Source organism: Porites lutea, chromosome 13, assembly GCF_958299795.1.
Source record: "Porites lutea chromosome 13, jaPorLute2.1, whole genome shotgun sequence".
Taxonomy (NCBI): Eukaryota; Metazoa; Cnidaria; class Anthozoa; order Scleractinia; family Poritidae; genus Porites; species Porites lutea.
Window position 1 is genome coordinate 14755294 of NC_133213.1, and position 16936 is coordinate 14772229.

At 35.4% G+C, this 16936-nt stretch overlaps 2 protein-coding genes across 2 annotated transcripts; both read left to right on the top strand.

Moving 5' to 3' along the window:
- Positions 1-13382: 13382 nt before the first annotated feature.
- LOC140922415 (uncharacterized) lies at positions 13383-15062 on the top strand. The gene is made up of 2 exons (XM_073372401.1): positions 13383-13967; positions 14049-15062. Exons 1-2 carry the CDS (start codon positions 13383-13385, stop codon positions 15060-15062), a joined length of 1599 nt encoding a protein of 532 aa, XP_073228502.1.
- Positions 15063-15085: 23 nt separating this feature from the next.
- LOC140922416 (uncharacterized) lies at positions 15086-16921 on the top strand. Its single transcript, XM_073372402.1, has one exon. The coding sequence runs from the start codon at positions 15086-15088 to the stop codon at positions 16919-16921; it is 1836 nt and encodes a 611-aa protein (XP_073228503.1).
- The last annotated feature ends 15 nt before the right edge of the window (positions 16922-16936 follow it).

The window sequence follows — 16936 nt, forward strand, 5'->3', positions numbered from 1 at the left end:
GAATATTTCGATAAACTCTTTACTTATTTTAATGAAAGAAAAGATCAATTATGTAAACAATAATTAAAAATGGGAATATTTAACGAACAATCTTCAGATCATACCTTTGCTAAGGGAATACAAGGAGCACCAGGAGTTGGTTTTAATCTAACTTCAAGTGGTGATTATGATATGATAAATAAAAAACTAAGAAATGTTGGCGCACCTAGTGTTAATTCTGATGCTGCTACAAAAAAATATGTTGATGATAATTCCACTGGAACTCCCTCAACATCACGACTAACAGTTGATTCAAACATTGATATGAAGGACCGCTTTCGTATTTTAAACCTCAAACATCCGGTTGACTCAGATGAGCCAGCCACAAAACAATACTCAGACAGTCGTTTTCTTGACAGAAATGGTTCACGAACAATGATTGGCAATCTAAGCATGAATAATAATAAAATAATTAAACTTGGCACACCAACAGCTAATGATGACGCCGCAACAAAAAAATATGTTGATGATAATTCCACTGGAACTTCCTCAAGACTAACAGTTGATTCAAACATTGATATGAAGGACCGCTACCGAATTACAAATCTTGTCGCACCACAGGATTCTAAAGATCCAGCAACAAAATATTACGTAGACAACACATTCCTTGACACAGATGGATCTTACCCAATGAAAGGAAATCTTAATATGGACAACAATCGAATATTAAATCTTCCTGCTCCAAATGGTAGTAATCAACCAACACCATTAGCTTTCACAGATTTGAAGTATCTCCATGTTGCTGGAACAAATAAAATGACTAATAATCTAAACATGGATAATAAAAAAATAATTAACCTTAGGCCACCAACAGCCTCCACAGATGCTGCAACCAAAAAGTATGTCGATGATAAAACTTCTTCTGGTGGAAGTAGTGGAAGCAGTTTAGATTTAAGTAATTATTTGAAAAAAGATGGTACAGTAACTATGACTGGTAACCTTAATCTTGGAAGTAACAAAATAGTTGGTCTTGCAACTCCTACATCAAATACAGATGCTGCAACTAAAAAATATGTTGATGACAACACAGTTGCTCCAGATTTAAGTGATTACTTGGAAAAAGATGGTAGCGTTGCTATGACTGGTAACTTTAATGTTGGTAATAATAAAATAGTTAACCTTAGTGACCCAACCATAAATAAACAAGCTGCTAATCGCGGATGGGTTCGTAAACAAATAGAAAGATTTGATCATCATTCTGGAGATGGAACAAGTGGTGTATTTACTATAACAGATCCAGCTGCGGCAACAACTTTATATTTACAATATATCTCAGGTTCATCCTTTGATGATTTTATTTTTACAACATCAGCACCTGGTCAACCTCTTGTAGGGTGGGCACCAACTGCTAACACATACATTAACAAAATAGAATTTCAATTTGGTTCGCGAAATGTAAACGTTGACTTTTTGTGGTTTATTCCCAGAGATAGCTCTCATTCCAATTCTAATTTTTGGGTAAGTGGAAATCGCACTGGCACTTGGTCATTAATTATTCACAAGTCTTGGAGTTATGATATGTCAGGAGTAAGACTAAGAACCCATAACAATTCAAATCACACAGCTATCACTTGTCGGCTATTCACTGATCTACCCAAAGCAATAACCAAACCACTTAAGAGAATAGAAATAAACACACCTAAAATTGTAATAAGTGGGGTTGTAAAAGCTGATGTCAACCTTGGTGATAATAAAATAAAGAATCTGGGTGTACCAACCCAAGACAATGAAGCAGTAAACAAAGGTTATGTCGACAATCTAGTTCATCTTACTGCAGTTCAACCAAGTCATTATAAAGATGAGTTTGCTTATCTCATGTCAAGTGGATCTCAATGGACTGATGAAATAGATGTAGGAGCTAGTTTACTTATAAAAAGTATACGAGATTTACCACCAAACAAAGGTAATTTTCATGACTATAACCACAAAGTTATTTACATGAGTATAATAAAAAATTCTCAAGGTAAATATATTTATAAGATGGGAATAAATTTTTACAGACTAACTGCAAATACTGATTACACGTTGTGTTTGGAAATACTCAACACTAATTATAATCTTTGGAATAATACTCAAATAAGTGTTGACAAAGGAACTTCAACAGGATTGTCAATTGGAAATGTAATTGTAAAAAAACTATCCCATAAGTATACTGATCCAAAAGGGCAAATACAAACTATGTACTACCACAGAATAATAGTTAATTTCCGAAAGTTGTCATCTGGGAATAAGTTCTTTCTTCACATTTTGGTTGATATTCTTCGTGGTGGATATAATCTGAATGCATATCCGTTATTTTTTGAAGGAGTTTACATCATTGCTTATGGAATTGTGGGTACATTTAGCAATATCGATCCAGATAAAGTTTACGACTATCACACCGCATTTGATATCAAACCAACAGAAGTGGTGTATAATGTTGATATAAATGCAAATCAAAAAAAAATATTAAACATTAATCTCGATAGAAGCAATAACAATAGTGCTGCAACAGTTGCAATGGTAAAAGAACTACAATCAGGGACAAAAGTAGTTGACACACTTGTTTAAAACGGGTGCTTTTAGTAAACATTTAATTCATCTATTATTTCATTCTTTTTAAACGCCGTAAATCCCCTCACCCCCCGAATCAATGTTGTCTGAAGTAAAAAAAAGACTTGAGGGTCCAAAATTCAACATTGATTTTGGGGGGGAAGGGGTTGGGGTAGACAGGGGAATGGGATAAGTATATCCACTATGCAAAAAGGGGCCATTTTACGGAAGTGTGCCAACACTTTTGTCCCTCATTGTCTGAATGCAAAATTGTGCTACTGCACACAAGTTGAGCCGTGCATGACACTGATTTTAACTGAAATTAAAGAAATCAAAGACATAATTATGTTATTGGTGGTGGGGGTGACATTGACTTATTCACGACCGAATTATAGGGCCAATTGGAATTACGTGATGACGTAATAAAAGGGCTGCGATATCCAGAATTAACGTCGATATGGTTTACAAGCTAAAAACTAACGCTGAAACTCGCGCACATGTACAACTTTTGATGAATTTCAAGGGTACGCGTACTGAAAATGTTTTTAATAAAGTGAATATTTCTCGTTCTTCACTTTATCCGATGGTTAAGGCGCAAACAATCACGGGTAGGGTAAGGATTGACACGTAGTGGGGATAGTCACTGGCCGGCCACGGAAATATGGAGCGTTAGTGCGGAGCGGCCGTCACTGCGTTCAATATCGAAACTACGGAAAAGTGAAGGTAAATTCATGGCCAATTCAATAAAAAACTAAGGACAGCGTAGCAAACATTGCGAGTGTCCACGAAAACAATTACTTTCAATCCCACCTCGTGACACCATGAGTGACATGATAACGCAACGCAAATAGCGTGACATGAGCGCATATGTCTGTGTATTTGGACTGTATTTCTCAAGCGAAACCCTGTGTTTTTGTCTATTGTCGGCAGAGAAAATGAAAAGAGAGCTTTGAAACGTGAACTGGTATTTGACTCTCAAAGAAAACGACAGCTCAAACTGAGGAAAACACTGCTTCCTTCGTGTTACAACGGTTAACCACGTTTCGGAAAACGAAAAGTAAAATGAGTCTGTTATGACCTCTTAATGTCCATATGTATTCTCGTGGTTAACCGTTGAAACTCCTTATTTGCACCACATCGCTGGAATTTTTCTTGCCAAGAATACGTATTGCGAAGTACTTTCTACATAGCGGAATCTTCTTTTGCCTTTCGTGAGGAATTAGCGCATAAAAAAGGAAAATTTTCCAGCGCACGGCCGTCATTGATCACATGTTATCCCGCTTTCCTTGTCATCAAGTGAACTTCTGGGCAAAAGTAATTGCTGTTTTGGCGATGACGCAAACTGGTGTGTCTATCTTGAAAACAATTTCTTTGGTATTCTGTGATTTACGAGCTGGGAAATGAAATAGTTGTCCATCCAACATCAATAAAAAAATTATGCCACTGAATAAATGGCAGGCGGTCATCTAAAATCATTACAAAAGTACATTCCAAAACCTGGTCTAACCTGTTCGACGCCTACCTACGCTAAAGGTTTGGATCACTTAGGTTTGAAAAGGTCTCCAAAAAAAACACACATCTATATATATAGGACATAGCACAAACGGCTGGCCCATCATTTATGAGGTTCATAACCTGTATATTGTTCACGTCCTTTCACTAATGGCACAAGTCAATGTCAAAAATAATGCATGTCCCCTCAGTTACTCTGCAGTACTTCATTCGCTTAAGTTAATCATTTACCAGAACAATTTCCATTGTACCTTAGTGTTTCCATCCTTTTTCCACTATTGATAATACTTGTGAAAACATTACATCCGCTGCAACGGCATTGATCATAACACAAATGATTTCCTCTCGACCCCACAGGGTATCAGGAACGCGCGCGGAAGTACAAGATTAAGTGATGACATACGCTTCGTACATTTTACTCTACGTATACTACAAATCAGGACGAAACTTTACAAATTGTTGTTTCTAAAAAAAACAATTTGGCCCATAGAGTAACGTCATCGCACAAAAATTCAGCAGCGTCAAAAATCTAGCCGGAAAACACAGATACATATTTCAGACAATCAGGGACAAAAGTAGTTGACACACTTGTTTAAAACGGGTGCTTTTAGTAAACATTTAATTCATCTATTATTTCATTCTTTTTAAACGCCGTAAATCCCCTCACCCCCCGAATCAATGTTGTCTGAAGTAAAAAAAAGACTTGAGGGTCCAAAATTCAACATTGATTTTGGGGGGGAAGGGGTTGGGGTAGACAGGGGAATGGGATAAGTATATCCACTATGCAAAAAGGGGCCATTTTACGGAAGTGTGCCAACACTTTTGTCCCTCATTGTAGCTCCTTTTACTAAAAATGTTTTGTACAGAAAATATTTTGATGAAGTTTTTGATTTTACTGATGCAAATAATTACAAATTAAGTAGAGGAGTATCTGGTGTTGTTTTTAATTATTTGAAATCTATTACTGGTAATTCTATAAGAGATATTGGTATACCTAATAGAACCATAGATGATATAAAAGAAAAAGGTTTAAATATTAATAATTATAATATTAGTTTTTCTCCTCCTATTGGTATTACAAAATATACTTTATGTATTGTTTTTACTCATTGGAGAAATAGGAGTTTTACCCTAACTAAATATTTATCAACAAACAATAATATTTTAGTAAAATTGGATTACAATAAATCAAACAAAAAAGTAACTTTAACTGTCAACAAAACAACTCAAAATTTTACCATGCTAAGTAGTTTTAACGAAAAATTTATTGTTTTATGGTTAGCAGAAAATCTTACTGCAAATGTTACAAAAGTTTCAATAAGTAACTACAGCGGAACATTAACTATACCAGCTGTTAATTACAATGCTAATCAACTTTGGGAGTTTACAACTGAAATGTTATGTAATGTAAAGAATAAATGAAAATAAATAGTAGTAAAAAAAAGAGTATTTTTGAATTTAATCATATTGATAAATCTTTATCAGAAGAGCAAATAGAAACTATAACAGACCTTTATAAACATTACCATAAGAAACATTGGTGTTATAAGAAATCTTATAAATCTTATAAATTTCTAGATAATTTTTTTACTATTTCTAGTTTATCTCTTATTGCTGTTGGCACTATCACAGGAGGGTTGACACTTAATCCTATTATTCTTGGAGTAATCAACGGTGCAGGAATAATTGTAGCTGGAATTACAAAAAAGAAGGATTTTAAAAAGAAGATAGAAACAACAAAACTGGCTTATACTACTTATGAGAAAGTGCTTGTTGAATTACGATCAGCACTCAGAGGAGATGAGTGGAAAAAGGAAGAGTTTATAGATCGTATTAAAATTCTAGATGAAATGATAATTGATGAATGTCCATCGAGTGTGGATAACTTTGTAGAGAAGTATAAAGATAAATTTGAAAATATAGATTAAATATTAGTGTTAATATTTAATCATAAATTAAGAATATAACTTTTTCTCTCTTAAAAGTTTTTCAAGTGATTTAACATCTTTTCCATCAAGAAATTCTTCCAATTGTTTTTTCTGTTCCTCATTCATTGTAAGGTTATACCCCTCAGCAAAATATGCATTTTCATCTATTTCTCTTTTATTAAAATAAAATTGTTCTGGAGCATGAGTTTTTTCAAGTGCCTCAACCAATTCTTTTAGTTTTCTTCCTATTACAGGATCTTCAACTTCAACATAAATTTTCATAGGAATGTATTCATCAGTATCTAGTTGAATATATTTTATTAGCTCGTAAAAACGAGTACTCTCTTGGTCTTTTTTCAACTCCTCTATTATTTTAATTAGGTCCTCAGGTTCCTCAGGTTCCTCAGGTTCCTCAGGTTCCTCAGGTTCTTTTGAGTAATCTACTTCCTCAGCAATATTAGCTAAGAATTCTCTTTCTTTTAGTGATGGATTGTTAAGGTCAATAAATCCAAGTATATCACCTAAAGATCTTTCCATTTCAACCAAGTAATCTAAAACAGATGGATGAAGTTTGTATAAAACTTCACATATATGTTCTAGATTTAACAACGATCTAGGATTAATTTGTATACGCATTTTTTATTTTTTATATAGATAAATAATATTTTCTGTTTTGTAATGAGTATCATTAGTCAATAATTTTGGTTTTGTATCTGGAAATTTTTTTTAAATGGTCGTAAACAGGACTAATACAACAAGTCCTATGATCTTTATCTCTTCTTTCTAATGTTCCATATCCGATGCGACCTTCAAATACTTGTCCATCAGGAAATTCGTAATAATAATAAATTATTTCTTGTGGTAAACCTAACAATCTTTTACGTTCTTCCATTTTTAAAATGTAAAACTCTTTTCTTAATTTGTAAAACTCGTTTATTAATTCTGTGAGGTAATCATTCTTTGATATTCCATCTGGTGGATTAGCGTCTTTTAAGAAATATTGAAATATATTTCCACAATTAATTGAATCAAATATTTTTTTTGCTTCAAATTTGGGTGTACCAAGAACTCGCTTACTCATTTTATTAATAATATTTTTTTTTTAAACCTTTATAACAATTCCACCATTTTTCATAAATCTCTAAAGTTAGAGGACTAATCTTAAGTTCAATAAGTTTATACTTTTCACAACCCATCTCCTCCAAATTTTTTTTAGTTAAATAATTAATATTTATCATTCTCTTTCTGAAGTATTGCTTGTTTAGTATTTCCATGATATTATTATCTATTTTTGTTAGTTTATCGTAAAGTTCACATTTTTGTTCATCAGTTAGGTTTATTCTTTTAGAAATTTCATTTACCTTTTTCTCATAGTGGTATTTCCTATGGTAAATACTCTTTTTTCTATAATGCAACCTATCCAAATCTTTTACATCAAATAATCCTAATACATGACCGTTTTCTGCACCACATTTTTCACAAATTTTGAGGCCAGTAACTATTGTAAAAAATTCAGTATTTTCACAATTTAAACATTGTGCTTTTTTACTAACTTGCTGAATAGGTTTTTTATAATTATGAAGTATATCTAAATATTTTTTTATTTCTTCTTCTGTATAAGTCATTTATTATTTAATACTTTATTTACTTTTAAATAATTTTTTATCTAAAAGCCAAAGTATGTACTTTATCCTCTAAAACAATGCGCTTATCATCTTTATTACTTAGAGCTATTTTGTTAACTTCTTTAGAATATATATCATGTTTTTCACTTCTTATTATTTTCATACTTCTCATTTCTTTCTCTCCTGTAAATAGACATTTAACATAATCATCAAAATCTAATTTCTTTTTCACAACATTTTTTTTTATTCCTTTACACTTTTTGACTTCCCTTTCCTCTTCAATTCTGAAACTGTAAAGTTTGGGGCGCAATCCAACAAAATGTGTTATCTGTTTTCCTGCTACTTCATCTTTAAACATTCCTATAACTTTTTTATTTACTCCTGTTGGTATTCCAGATTCATGATTGGAAGGATAATCAGATGTGTCAAACTTGCTTAAAATATCAGGACTTATATCTTTATAAAAATCTTTTGTATTAATTAGATAAATAAGACTATCCGTAGCTGTAAACAATAATTCTGCTTTTTTACCATATTTCTCTTTAATGTATGTGTAATGAAAATTGAACATTAGTGTTTTTGATAAATCTAAAATTGCTTGACCAACATATACTGGTTTATTAAAATAAACTTCAGTCCTTTTCATATGAACTGCGATAAGATTGCGATCAAATATTGTTGCTCTTTCAAAGTTTGGACGACTTGTTAATTTTGCAGCTTTCTTACGATTATCCACCAGAATTATATTTTGTCTTTTTCTTATGTTTTCTATTGTTTTCCCAAAAACACTATTGTTCATTAATTTAAAAAAGTCTTTCTCAAAATTGTTGGCTGCACGCATTCTAAGTTCAGTATTTTTTCTGATATATGGTTCCATCCAAGGAGACTGATAAAATGATATTCCTCTATGAACAGCAGTAATTCTCATACCCAACTCAAGACATTGTCTAAGAGTACGATAATGCACAACATAGTTTTTTCTTGGTTTGAAATGACTAATTAACTTTTCAACACCATTTACATTCATCTTCTCTGGTGCTAGAGGATAGTCATTATGTGTTTCCCATAGGTTAGGAGGATACTCTAAATCAACTTCAAATACATATCCTTTTTTCCCTTTATTAAACATACTATGATTTGTTTTCTCTAGAATTTCCACTACCTTTTCTTTTGTTATATCTTTCATCCATTTAAATCCATGTGTTGGGAGTTGTTGAGACATTGCCCAACCGTAAAGATTGTTTGCGTCGAGATATTGTATATAACTAGACTCCTTATCAGGATTGTAATCTTTCATATATTTGTTATTCGCTTCCGCATATCTTTTTGATATGTGTGTTATTCCACCACGAATACCTTGCTCAAACATCATTAACATATCATAATCATACAATAGTTCTAATTATTGACCTGTTTCTTTTAGACAAGCATCCCATGCTAGACCGGGGGATGTATAATAATGTGCTGGATCCAGATTGTAATGGTGGAGACAAGTTTTTCTAAAATTCTCAAATACATCCGCCAAAAGTAAAACATCAGACTTTAAGTAAAGATCGTGATAATCTCTTATTGTTTCGCAATTAAAAGTATTCCAAACATTAATAGCATGTTGATAATCATCATCTGATATACCTTCATCATTTAAGTAGGAGTAAAATTCTTCTTTGGGAGGTAGCTTTTTTTCAGATAGTTTTTCTAATGAGGAAACATAATCATAAGGATAAACTCCCTTACGAGTTAGTAAATCTACATTTTTCTTAAATACATAATTTGTATTATGAAAATCTTCTTTTGATAAATTTGAAACAAGATTGGCAAGTGATGTTTGAAGAAACTTGAATGAATCTAAAAATCGTACTTCAAAATTCAATGAAACCATTTCTCCAGTACTTTTATATTTATACTCATCAACTTTAATCTTTTTCGAAAACGAAATATATTTTTCCTCTGTTGATGGAATACAGTTTAAATCACCTTGTAAACAAGCAAGTTGCTTTATAAACAAATGTGCGTCATAACCTTGAAGATTATGAAATATAACTGGAAGAATCATTGGCTTCCTACACTTAAGATTACATTTGTTATGTGCAGCTCCACGGTATTTTCCTGTAAAATGACAATGATCTCTAACTTTGTCAGTTTTTAATTCCATCTTACAAATGTGGCAAAAATTCTCTTTATTAAATGATATTTTTTCTTCTTTTGTTAAACAAAGAGGTTTTGGTCGAAGATAAAAATCATTATAAATACTTTTAGTTACTTCTTCGAGTTTATTTACAAATATCTCAGCTACATTATCATCATTATTGTTTTTTGTATAAATAATTGGTTTAATTTTTATATTTGGTACTATTCCCTTAATATACAAACAAAATCCTGAAGGTTCATGCTTTTGGTAGTTGAAAGTATAAGAATTCTCTGGGTTAGGGCTGCAATTATTTAATGGTTTAGTAAAGCATTCAAAATCTGCATAAACTACAAAAGGAATAGGAAGTTGTTTGTAGTAATTTTTGAAATTTAACATTGTTTTTGGTTTAGGCATTTTGACAACCACTGTTTCATTATTTGAACAATATAAAATATGTTTTTGTAATAATTCTTCTTTAGTGTAATGAGTAAAGCACTTTTTACAAATAAATATTTTTTCTTTACTTTTGGTTTTTTGAGACTTAATCAAACGATTAAAATTTTTAATTAGAGTATAATGTGAAACACCATCTTCTTCATATAAAAATAAGTCAATAGTATTTATACAGTCTTTCTCTGTCATTTTCAAAGGATAAAAAATATAATTATCAACTGAAAAAGCATTTATTCCTGGAAGTTCTGGATTAAGTTTTTCAAATTTGGAAATATCTTTTAATTTCATAGGGAAAGTAATTCCATTAGTGTTAAGAGAATTTTCATACTTTTTCAAATCTTTTATTCGTGAATCATTATCTTCTCTTGGATAAAGATATCTTAGTATACACCAAAGAAAACATTTTTCATCTTTGTTTTGAATATTAACTATTGCTTTTTTATTTGATATCCAATCAGGAAGAGGAATGTAAGACGACCCATTCGTTGGATTATATTCAACAGTATGAATTTCAAGTTTATCAACTTCTTTAAAATGCCATCCACTTCCGGCTTCTTGATAAGTTTCAATATTTGCGTCAATAGCATCTTTACATATTTGAATTAATTTGTCAACATCTGTTGATTTAATATTAATATGTGTTGATGTATGAAAGTAAGCTTTATATTCTTCTATTCCTATAACACCTTCACTTTGTGAAATATTTTGTTTTTCCATAATACAAACCAATACCATCTTAAATTTTATATTTCGATGATATGTAAAAAAATCTTTTAAATTTTTATTTACTCTTTCAAAAAACTCCATTGGAGTAAGACCAAAAATTCCTCGAATAATATATTTAACAGCAAAGCCTTCAAGAGATGATTTTTCTCTTTCAAGTCCTAATTCATAATGTTCAAAAATGGCACGCTCAAGAGCTTTACGTAAATAAGGAGGAGTATCTTTGGGAATCTCTCTACATTTTATACATTCCTCAAAATACTCATCAAATGTTTTTATTTTTTTCTTTTTATAATGTTGAGTCTCCACAACGGGGGTTTTAGGTTTTTTAATTTCTTTTTTTATATCAATACCTTTTCTTACTTTTTCTCTTGCTTCTACCAATTTTTTATATTGTTTAATTAATCTTTTTCTTGATCCTAATTCCTTATAATCTTTCTTAAGTCCTTCTTTTTCTGCTTCTATTAAATGTTTTATTTCATCTAAAGACAAATTATTAAATTGTTTATCTGTAACAAGGGGTGTACTACCCCACGAACCATTTGCTTGGTTAGACATGACGTCTTATAATCTTATAATTAGATTATAAGACTTTAAGCTTTTTTAAATCACTTTCACTTTCACTAATACCTTCAAAATCACTTTCACTTTCAATTTCACTTTCATCAATTCTTCTTCCCATTTCTCTCATAAATTCACCAACACTATCACTATCACTATCACTATCACTATCACTATCAAGTTCTTTCTTATATTCTAAATAAAGATCATCTTCAAATTTTTCTTCATATTTAATTTCAACATTGTTAGTAAAGATAATAAAATTCTCAAAAAAATCTTGAAATAAATGATCTATAAAAAAGTAAGCAATAGAAGCGTTTCCCATACAAAAATATAGGTCATTTCTTAGATCAATTATTTTCTCAACAGCACTTAATTTAAACTTTAATTTACTAATATTTTGAAGTTTCCCAACTTTTTGGGCCTCCAAATCATTTTTAAAGTGTTTAATAAGTTCTTTTGCTCTTGAAGAGTAAAAAACTTTTCCAAAAGAATCATCGTCTCCAAGAATTCTCATAAACTCCCCACACTTCTTATTAATCCCTCTTATGTAAAGCCATTCATTTTTAAAGTCTTTTGCGTATTCTGGGATTTTAGTGTGTTGAGTTTGTTTTTTCTCAATAACAGAACAGTGAGCCAGACTACCCATTTTACTATACTACTTGGTTCAACGACCACTTCTGTAACCACCCCAGCTTTAGTCAGTGCTTCTATTATGAACCCAACTGCCCGACCCTTTGTTCCAAAAAGTGTTCCCATTAAGGAAGAAGAGTATAAGGACAAGTACGAAACCCCCACTGATTATAAGCTACCACATGTTAAAAGGGAATGTACGTGCAGTTTCGGAAAGGATTCAATTGCAAGCTCTGTGGAAGGTACAGGGTTAGATCAAAACTATCTTGACATTCAAAGGAAGCAGGCTGAACTTTCAGAAATGATTGTTACCCAACAGGCTAGGAGTCTCCTACCTAGTCACAAGCCACCTACGTTTTCGGGAGATGTTATGTCATACCCAGCATTCATAACAGCCTTTGAAGCTCTCATAGAATCTAAGGTAGATGATTCTAATGAGCGCTTGTACTTCTTGGATCAATACACTAGTGGAAAGGCCAAGGAACTGATAAAGGGTTGTTTATAAATGAAAGGCGAAGATTCGTACAAGGAGGCTAGACGGCTTTTGAAGAAACATTTTGGTGACCCATACAAGATTGCAAGTGCATACATCGCCAAGCTGTCGAGCTGGCCCGCTGTTAAGCCTAACGACGGAACAGGGTTACAAGAATTTTCTATTGTCCTTGAGCAAGCAAAGAACGCCATGACAGGCATGCAATACATGAACGACTTGAACACGGCCAATGTTATGCGCCAGTTATGGGAAAGGCTGCCGCGATATCTACGTAGTAAGTGGACAGAAAGAGTTAACAGGATTAGGAGTGTCAAGGGACAGACAGCTAGCTTTAATGACTTTTGCCAATTTGTATCAGAGCAAGCCGATTTAGCGACAGACCCAATCTATTCCGAGGAAGGCATAAGTAAACCGATGAACGCAGTTGACAAGTACCATAAACAGAACGAACGCAAACCCAAGAGAGGAAGGGTTACCAACTTTGCAACAGGCTTGGCAGGAGAGAATGCAGGTGGAGGAAATTCTCACCCCATCAGCTGTACATTGTGCTCTAAGGCGCATCATCTGGACGAATGTGCTGAGTTTCTCCGCTAGTGGAGCGGAGAAACTTTATCAAACGGAAAGGCTTATGCTTTGGTTGCTATAGTTGTGAACACATTGCCAAGCTTTGCAAAGGTAAAAGAACCTGTCAGATCTGCAATAAGAAACACCCAACGTCACTCCATGATTACAGTTGGAAATCAGAAGAGGTGAAAATGGAAAGTGGAAACGGCCAACATGAGAAACCGGAAGCCAGTAAAAAGAAAACGGAAGAGCGAGTCGTTAACGTGTGTACTGCAATTTGCAATGTGACAGATGCCGGTGATGTACCAGTTGCTATGGGTATTATCCCAGTATGGTTGTACCACAAGGACAATCCAAACAATAAGATATGTGTTTACGCCCTCCTTGATAATGCCAGTGGTGGAACATTCATTAAGGAAGACTCGTTAAGAAGGCTTGGTGTTAAAGGAAGTGAAACCAAACTTTTGCTCACTACTATGCATGGTACCCAAGAAGTCGATACTAAAGCGGTAGACGGGCTAATTGCTTCCCACTTTCAAGAAAACGACGTTATCGTACCCCTACCGAGAACCTACGTCAGACAACGGATTGCAGCAGATCGTGATGAGATTCCTCGTCCCGAAGAGCTGCAAGGATGGTCACATTTGCAGATGGTTAGGAAACACGTACCTCCTTACATGGAAGACGTAGAAATAGGACTCCTGATCGGACTAAATTGCCCTAGTGCAGTGCGACCAAGAGATATTGTTTGCGGCAATGAGAATGAACCCTATGCAGTAAGATCACTACTGGGATAGCACGTAAACGGTCCTGTTAACCAAAAGAGCAGTAAACAAGTACATTGTAACCGTATTCAGATTCTTAAGAGCAACACAGAGGATAACGTGAATGGGTACATCATTGCTAAGACAGAGACTAAGGAGCGGCTAACCCCTCAAGTGGTTTCTCGAATGTTTGAGGTGGACTTTGCTGAAAGGGAGCACGGAGTCGCATTATCAAGAGAAGACCGTCAGTTCCTGAAGATTGTAGAAGATGGAATCCATCATAGAGATGACATGCATTACGAGATGCCTCTGCCCTTTAGAGAAAAGAATGTACAGCTACCCAAAAACCGTCCTCAAGCAGAGCAACGCCTGCACGGCCTTAAGAAGAGACTCCAAGGCGACGCAAGGTATCGTGCTGACTACGTCAGATTCATGACTGAAATCATAGAGAAGGGATATGCTCGAAAGGTCAAGGTTGAAGAGCTACCCCATCAAGAAGGAAAGGCCTGGTACTTACCTCACCACGGGGTTTACCACCCCAAAAAACCAGGCAGCATACGCGTAGTATTTGACTGTTCAGCTCGTTACCAGGGTGAATCGCTGAATGGCCACTTATTGCAAGGGCCCGATCTAACAAACAAGCTCACTGGGGTGCTCACAAGATTCAGAGAGGAGAAGGTAGCCTTCATGGCTGACATAGAGAAAATTTTTTTTCAAGTCAAGGTTCCAAGGGAAGATCAGAACTTCCTTCGCTTCTTATGGTGGCCAAATGGAGATTTAACTCAAGAGCCTCAAGAGTACTGCATGACAGTGCACCTCTTTGGAGCTGGTTCATCTCCAGGGTGTTCTAACTTCGCCTTGAAACGTACAGCCGAAGACGGTGAAAGAGAGTTTGGTGCAAGAGCTGCCGAAACATTAAGGAAGAACTTTTACGTTGATGATGCTCTGAGTTCGGTACCGACAGAGAAGGACGCTGTAGAACTAGTACAAGCTGTTAAAGAGATGTGTGCAAAGGGAGGGTTCAAACTAACGAAATTTGTCAGCAACAGTAGAAAGGTGATGATGACGAACCTGCTGAAGACAGAGCAAAGGAGATCAAGGGCCTAGACTTAGGCAGTGACAAGTTACCAATGGAGAGAGCATTGGGTGTAGAATGGTGCATTGAATCGGACGCATTCAAATTCAGGATAGAGTTGAAGGACAAGCCGTGCACCCGTAGGGGTATACTGGCAACTATAAGCTCGATCTTTGATCCTCTGGGGCTGATTGCGCCCGTCGTCCTTGTTGGAAAGCAGATACTTCAAGAGATCTGTCACGGAAAAGACTGGGACGAGCCAATCGAGGGAGAAGTTCTTGCCAAATGGGGAAGATGGAGAAGTCAGTTACCGCTATTAGGGCAGCTGAACATCCCAAGAAACTTTCAGCCCCCTGATTTTGGAAGCATTGCCACTGCTCAGCTACATAATATGTCAGATGCGTCTCAAGTCGGGTACGGACAATGTTCTTATCTCAGACTGGTTGATGAAAACGGAAGAATTCATTGTTCTCTTGTTATGGGGAAAGCTCGTGTTGCACCGTTGAAGACAGTCACTATTCCAAGACTTGAACTAACTGCCGCTACCGTTTCAGTAAGGGTTGCAAACATGCTAAAGGAAGAGTTAGACTATGACGGACTCCAAGACTTCTACTGGACCGATAGTAAGGTTGTCCTCGGGTTCATCAACAATGAATCTCGAAGATTCCAAGTGTATGTTGCAAATAGAGTGCAATTCATCCGTGACCACACTTCACCAGACCAGTGGCGCTACGTGGAGTCTGGATCCAACCCAGCAGATGAAGCATCGAGGGGGATGAGCGCTAAGGAGTTTATGCAAAGGTCGCAGTGGATTAAGGGCCCAGACTTCTTGTGGCAGACGGAAGATCACTGGCCTCAACAAGACTCATACGAAAACGAGGTCGACCACAATTCTCCTGACGTTAAAAGGGTTACCGCTAACGCGACAGTGATTGAAGAACATGAAAACATGTTAAGCAGATTCAAAAGATTCTCCAAGTGGCAAGTCCTAAAGGGCGCAGTTGCGCTTTGTATGGAATACAAACGACGTCTCAAGATGAGAGCCAGTAAAGCAGACAAGAGACCTCTAACTGTTGACGGTCCTCAAGTTAATGGACGAAGCCGTGAATGTGAAGGTTGCCCGGCTACTTCCTTTATGGTCAGAGACCTTGAACAAGCAGAAACAGAAATTCTCAAGCTGGTGCAAGCGAATTATTTCGATAAAGAAATCAAGATTCTGAAAGATTTCCAAACCCAGACCGGAAGTGTGCCTAAAGATCGTCATCATGATAAGGAAAGGAAAGCAGTTTTGAAGAAAAGTAGCAGCCTTAATGCCCTTGACCCATACCTGGATGCCAGCAGAATGTTGAGAGTCGGAGGACGGATAAAGAAGGCTAACCTCTCAGACAGTCTTAAAAACCCTGTCATCTTACCGAAGACTGGTCATATTACAGAGCTGGTCCTCCGTCACGCCCATGAGAAAACTCACCACAGCGGAAGAGGTCTCACCTTAAACGAACTTCGTTCGAGTGGTTACTGGATTATGAATGGAAATGCTGCGGTCAGACACTTCATATCAAGGTGCGTCACGTGTCGACATCTCCGTGGTACTTTTCGAGAACAGAAAATGGCCAACCTCCCAAGTTCCCGTGTTGAACCCGCGCCACAGTTTTCATACTGTGCAGTGGGCTACTTTGGTCCGTGGTATGTCAAAGAAGGCAGGAAAGAAGTTAAAAGGTACGGAGCCCTATTTACTTGTTTGGCCAGTCGTGCGGTACATATCGAAGTAGCCCACTCCATGGAAACAGATTCATTCTTACAAGCATTACGGCGCTTTACCTGTCGTAAAGGACCCATAAGAGAACTTCGCAGTGACCAAGGGACTAATTTTGTTGGGGCCGAAACGAGTTAAAGGCAGCACTTCGAG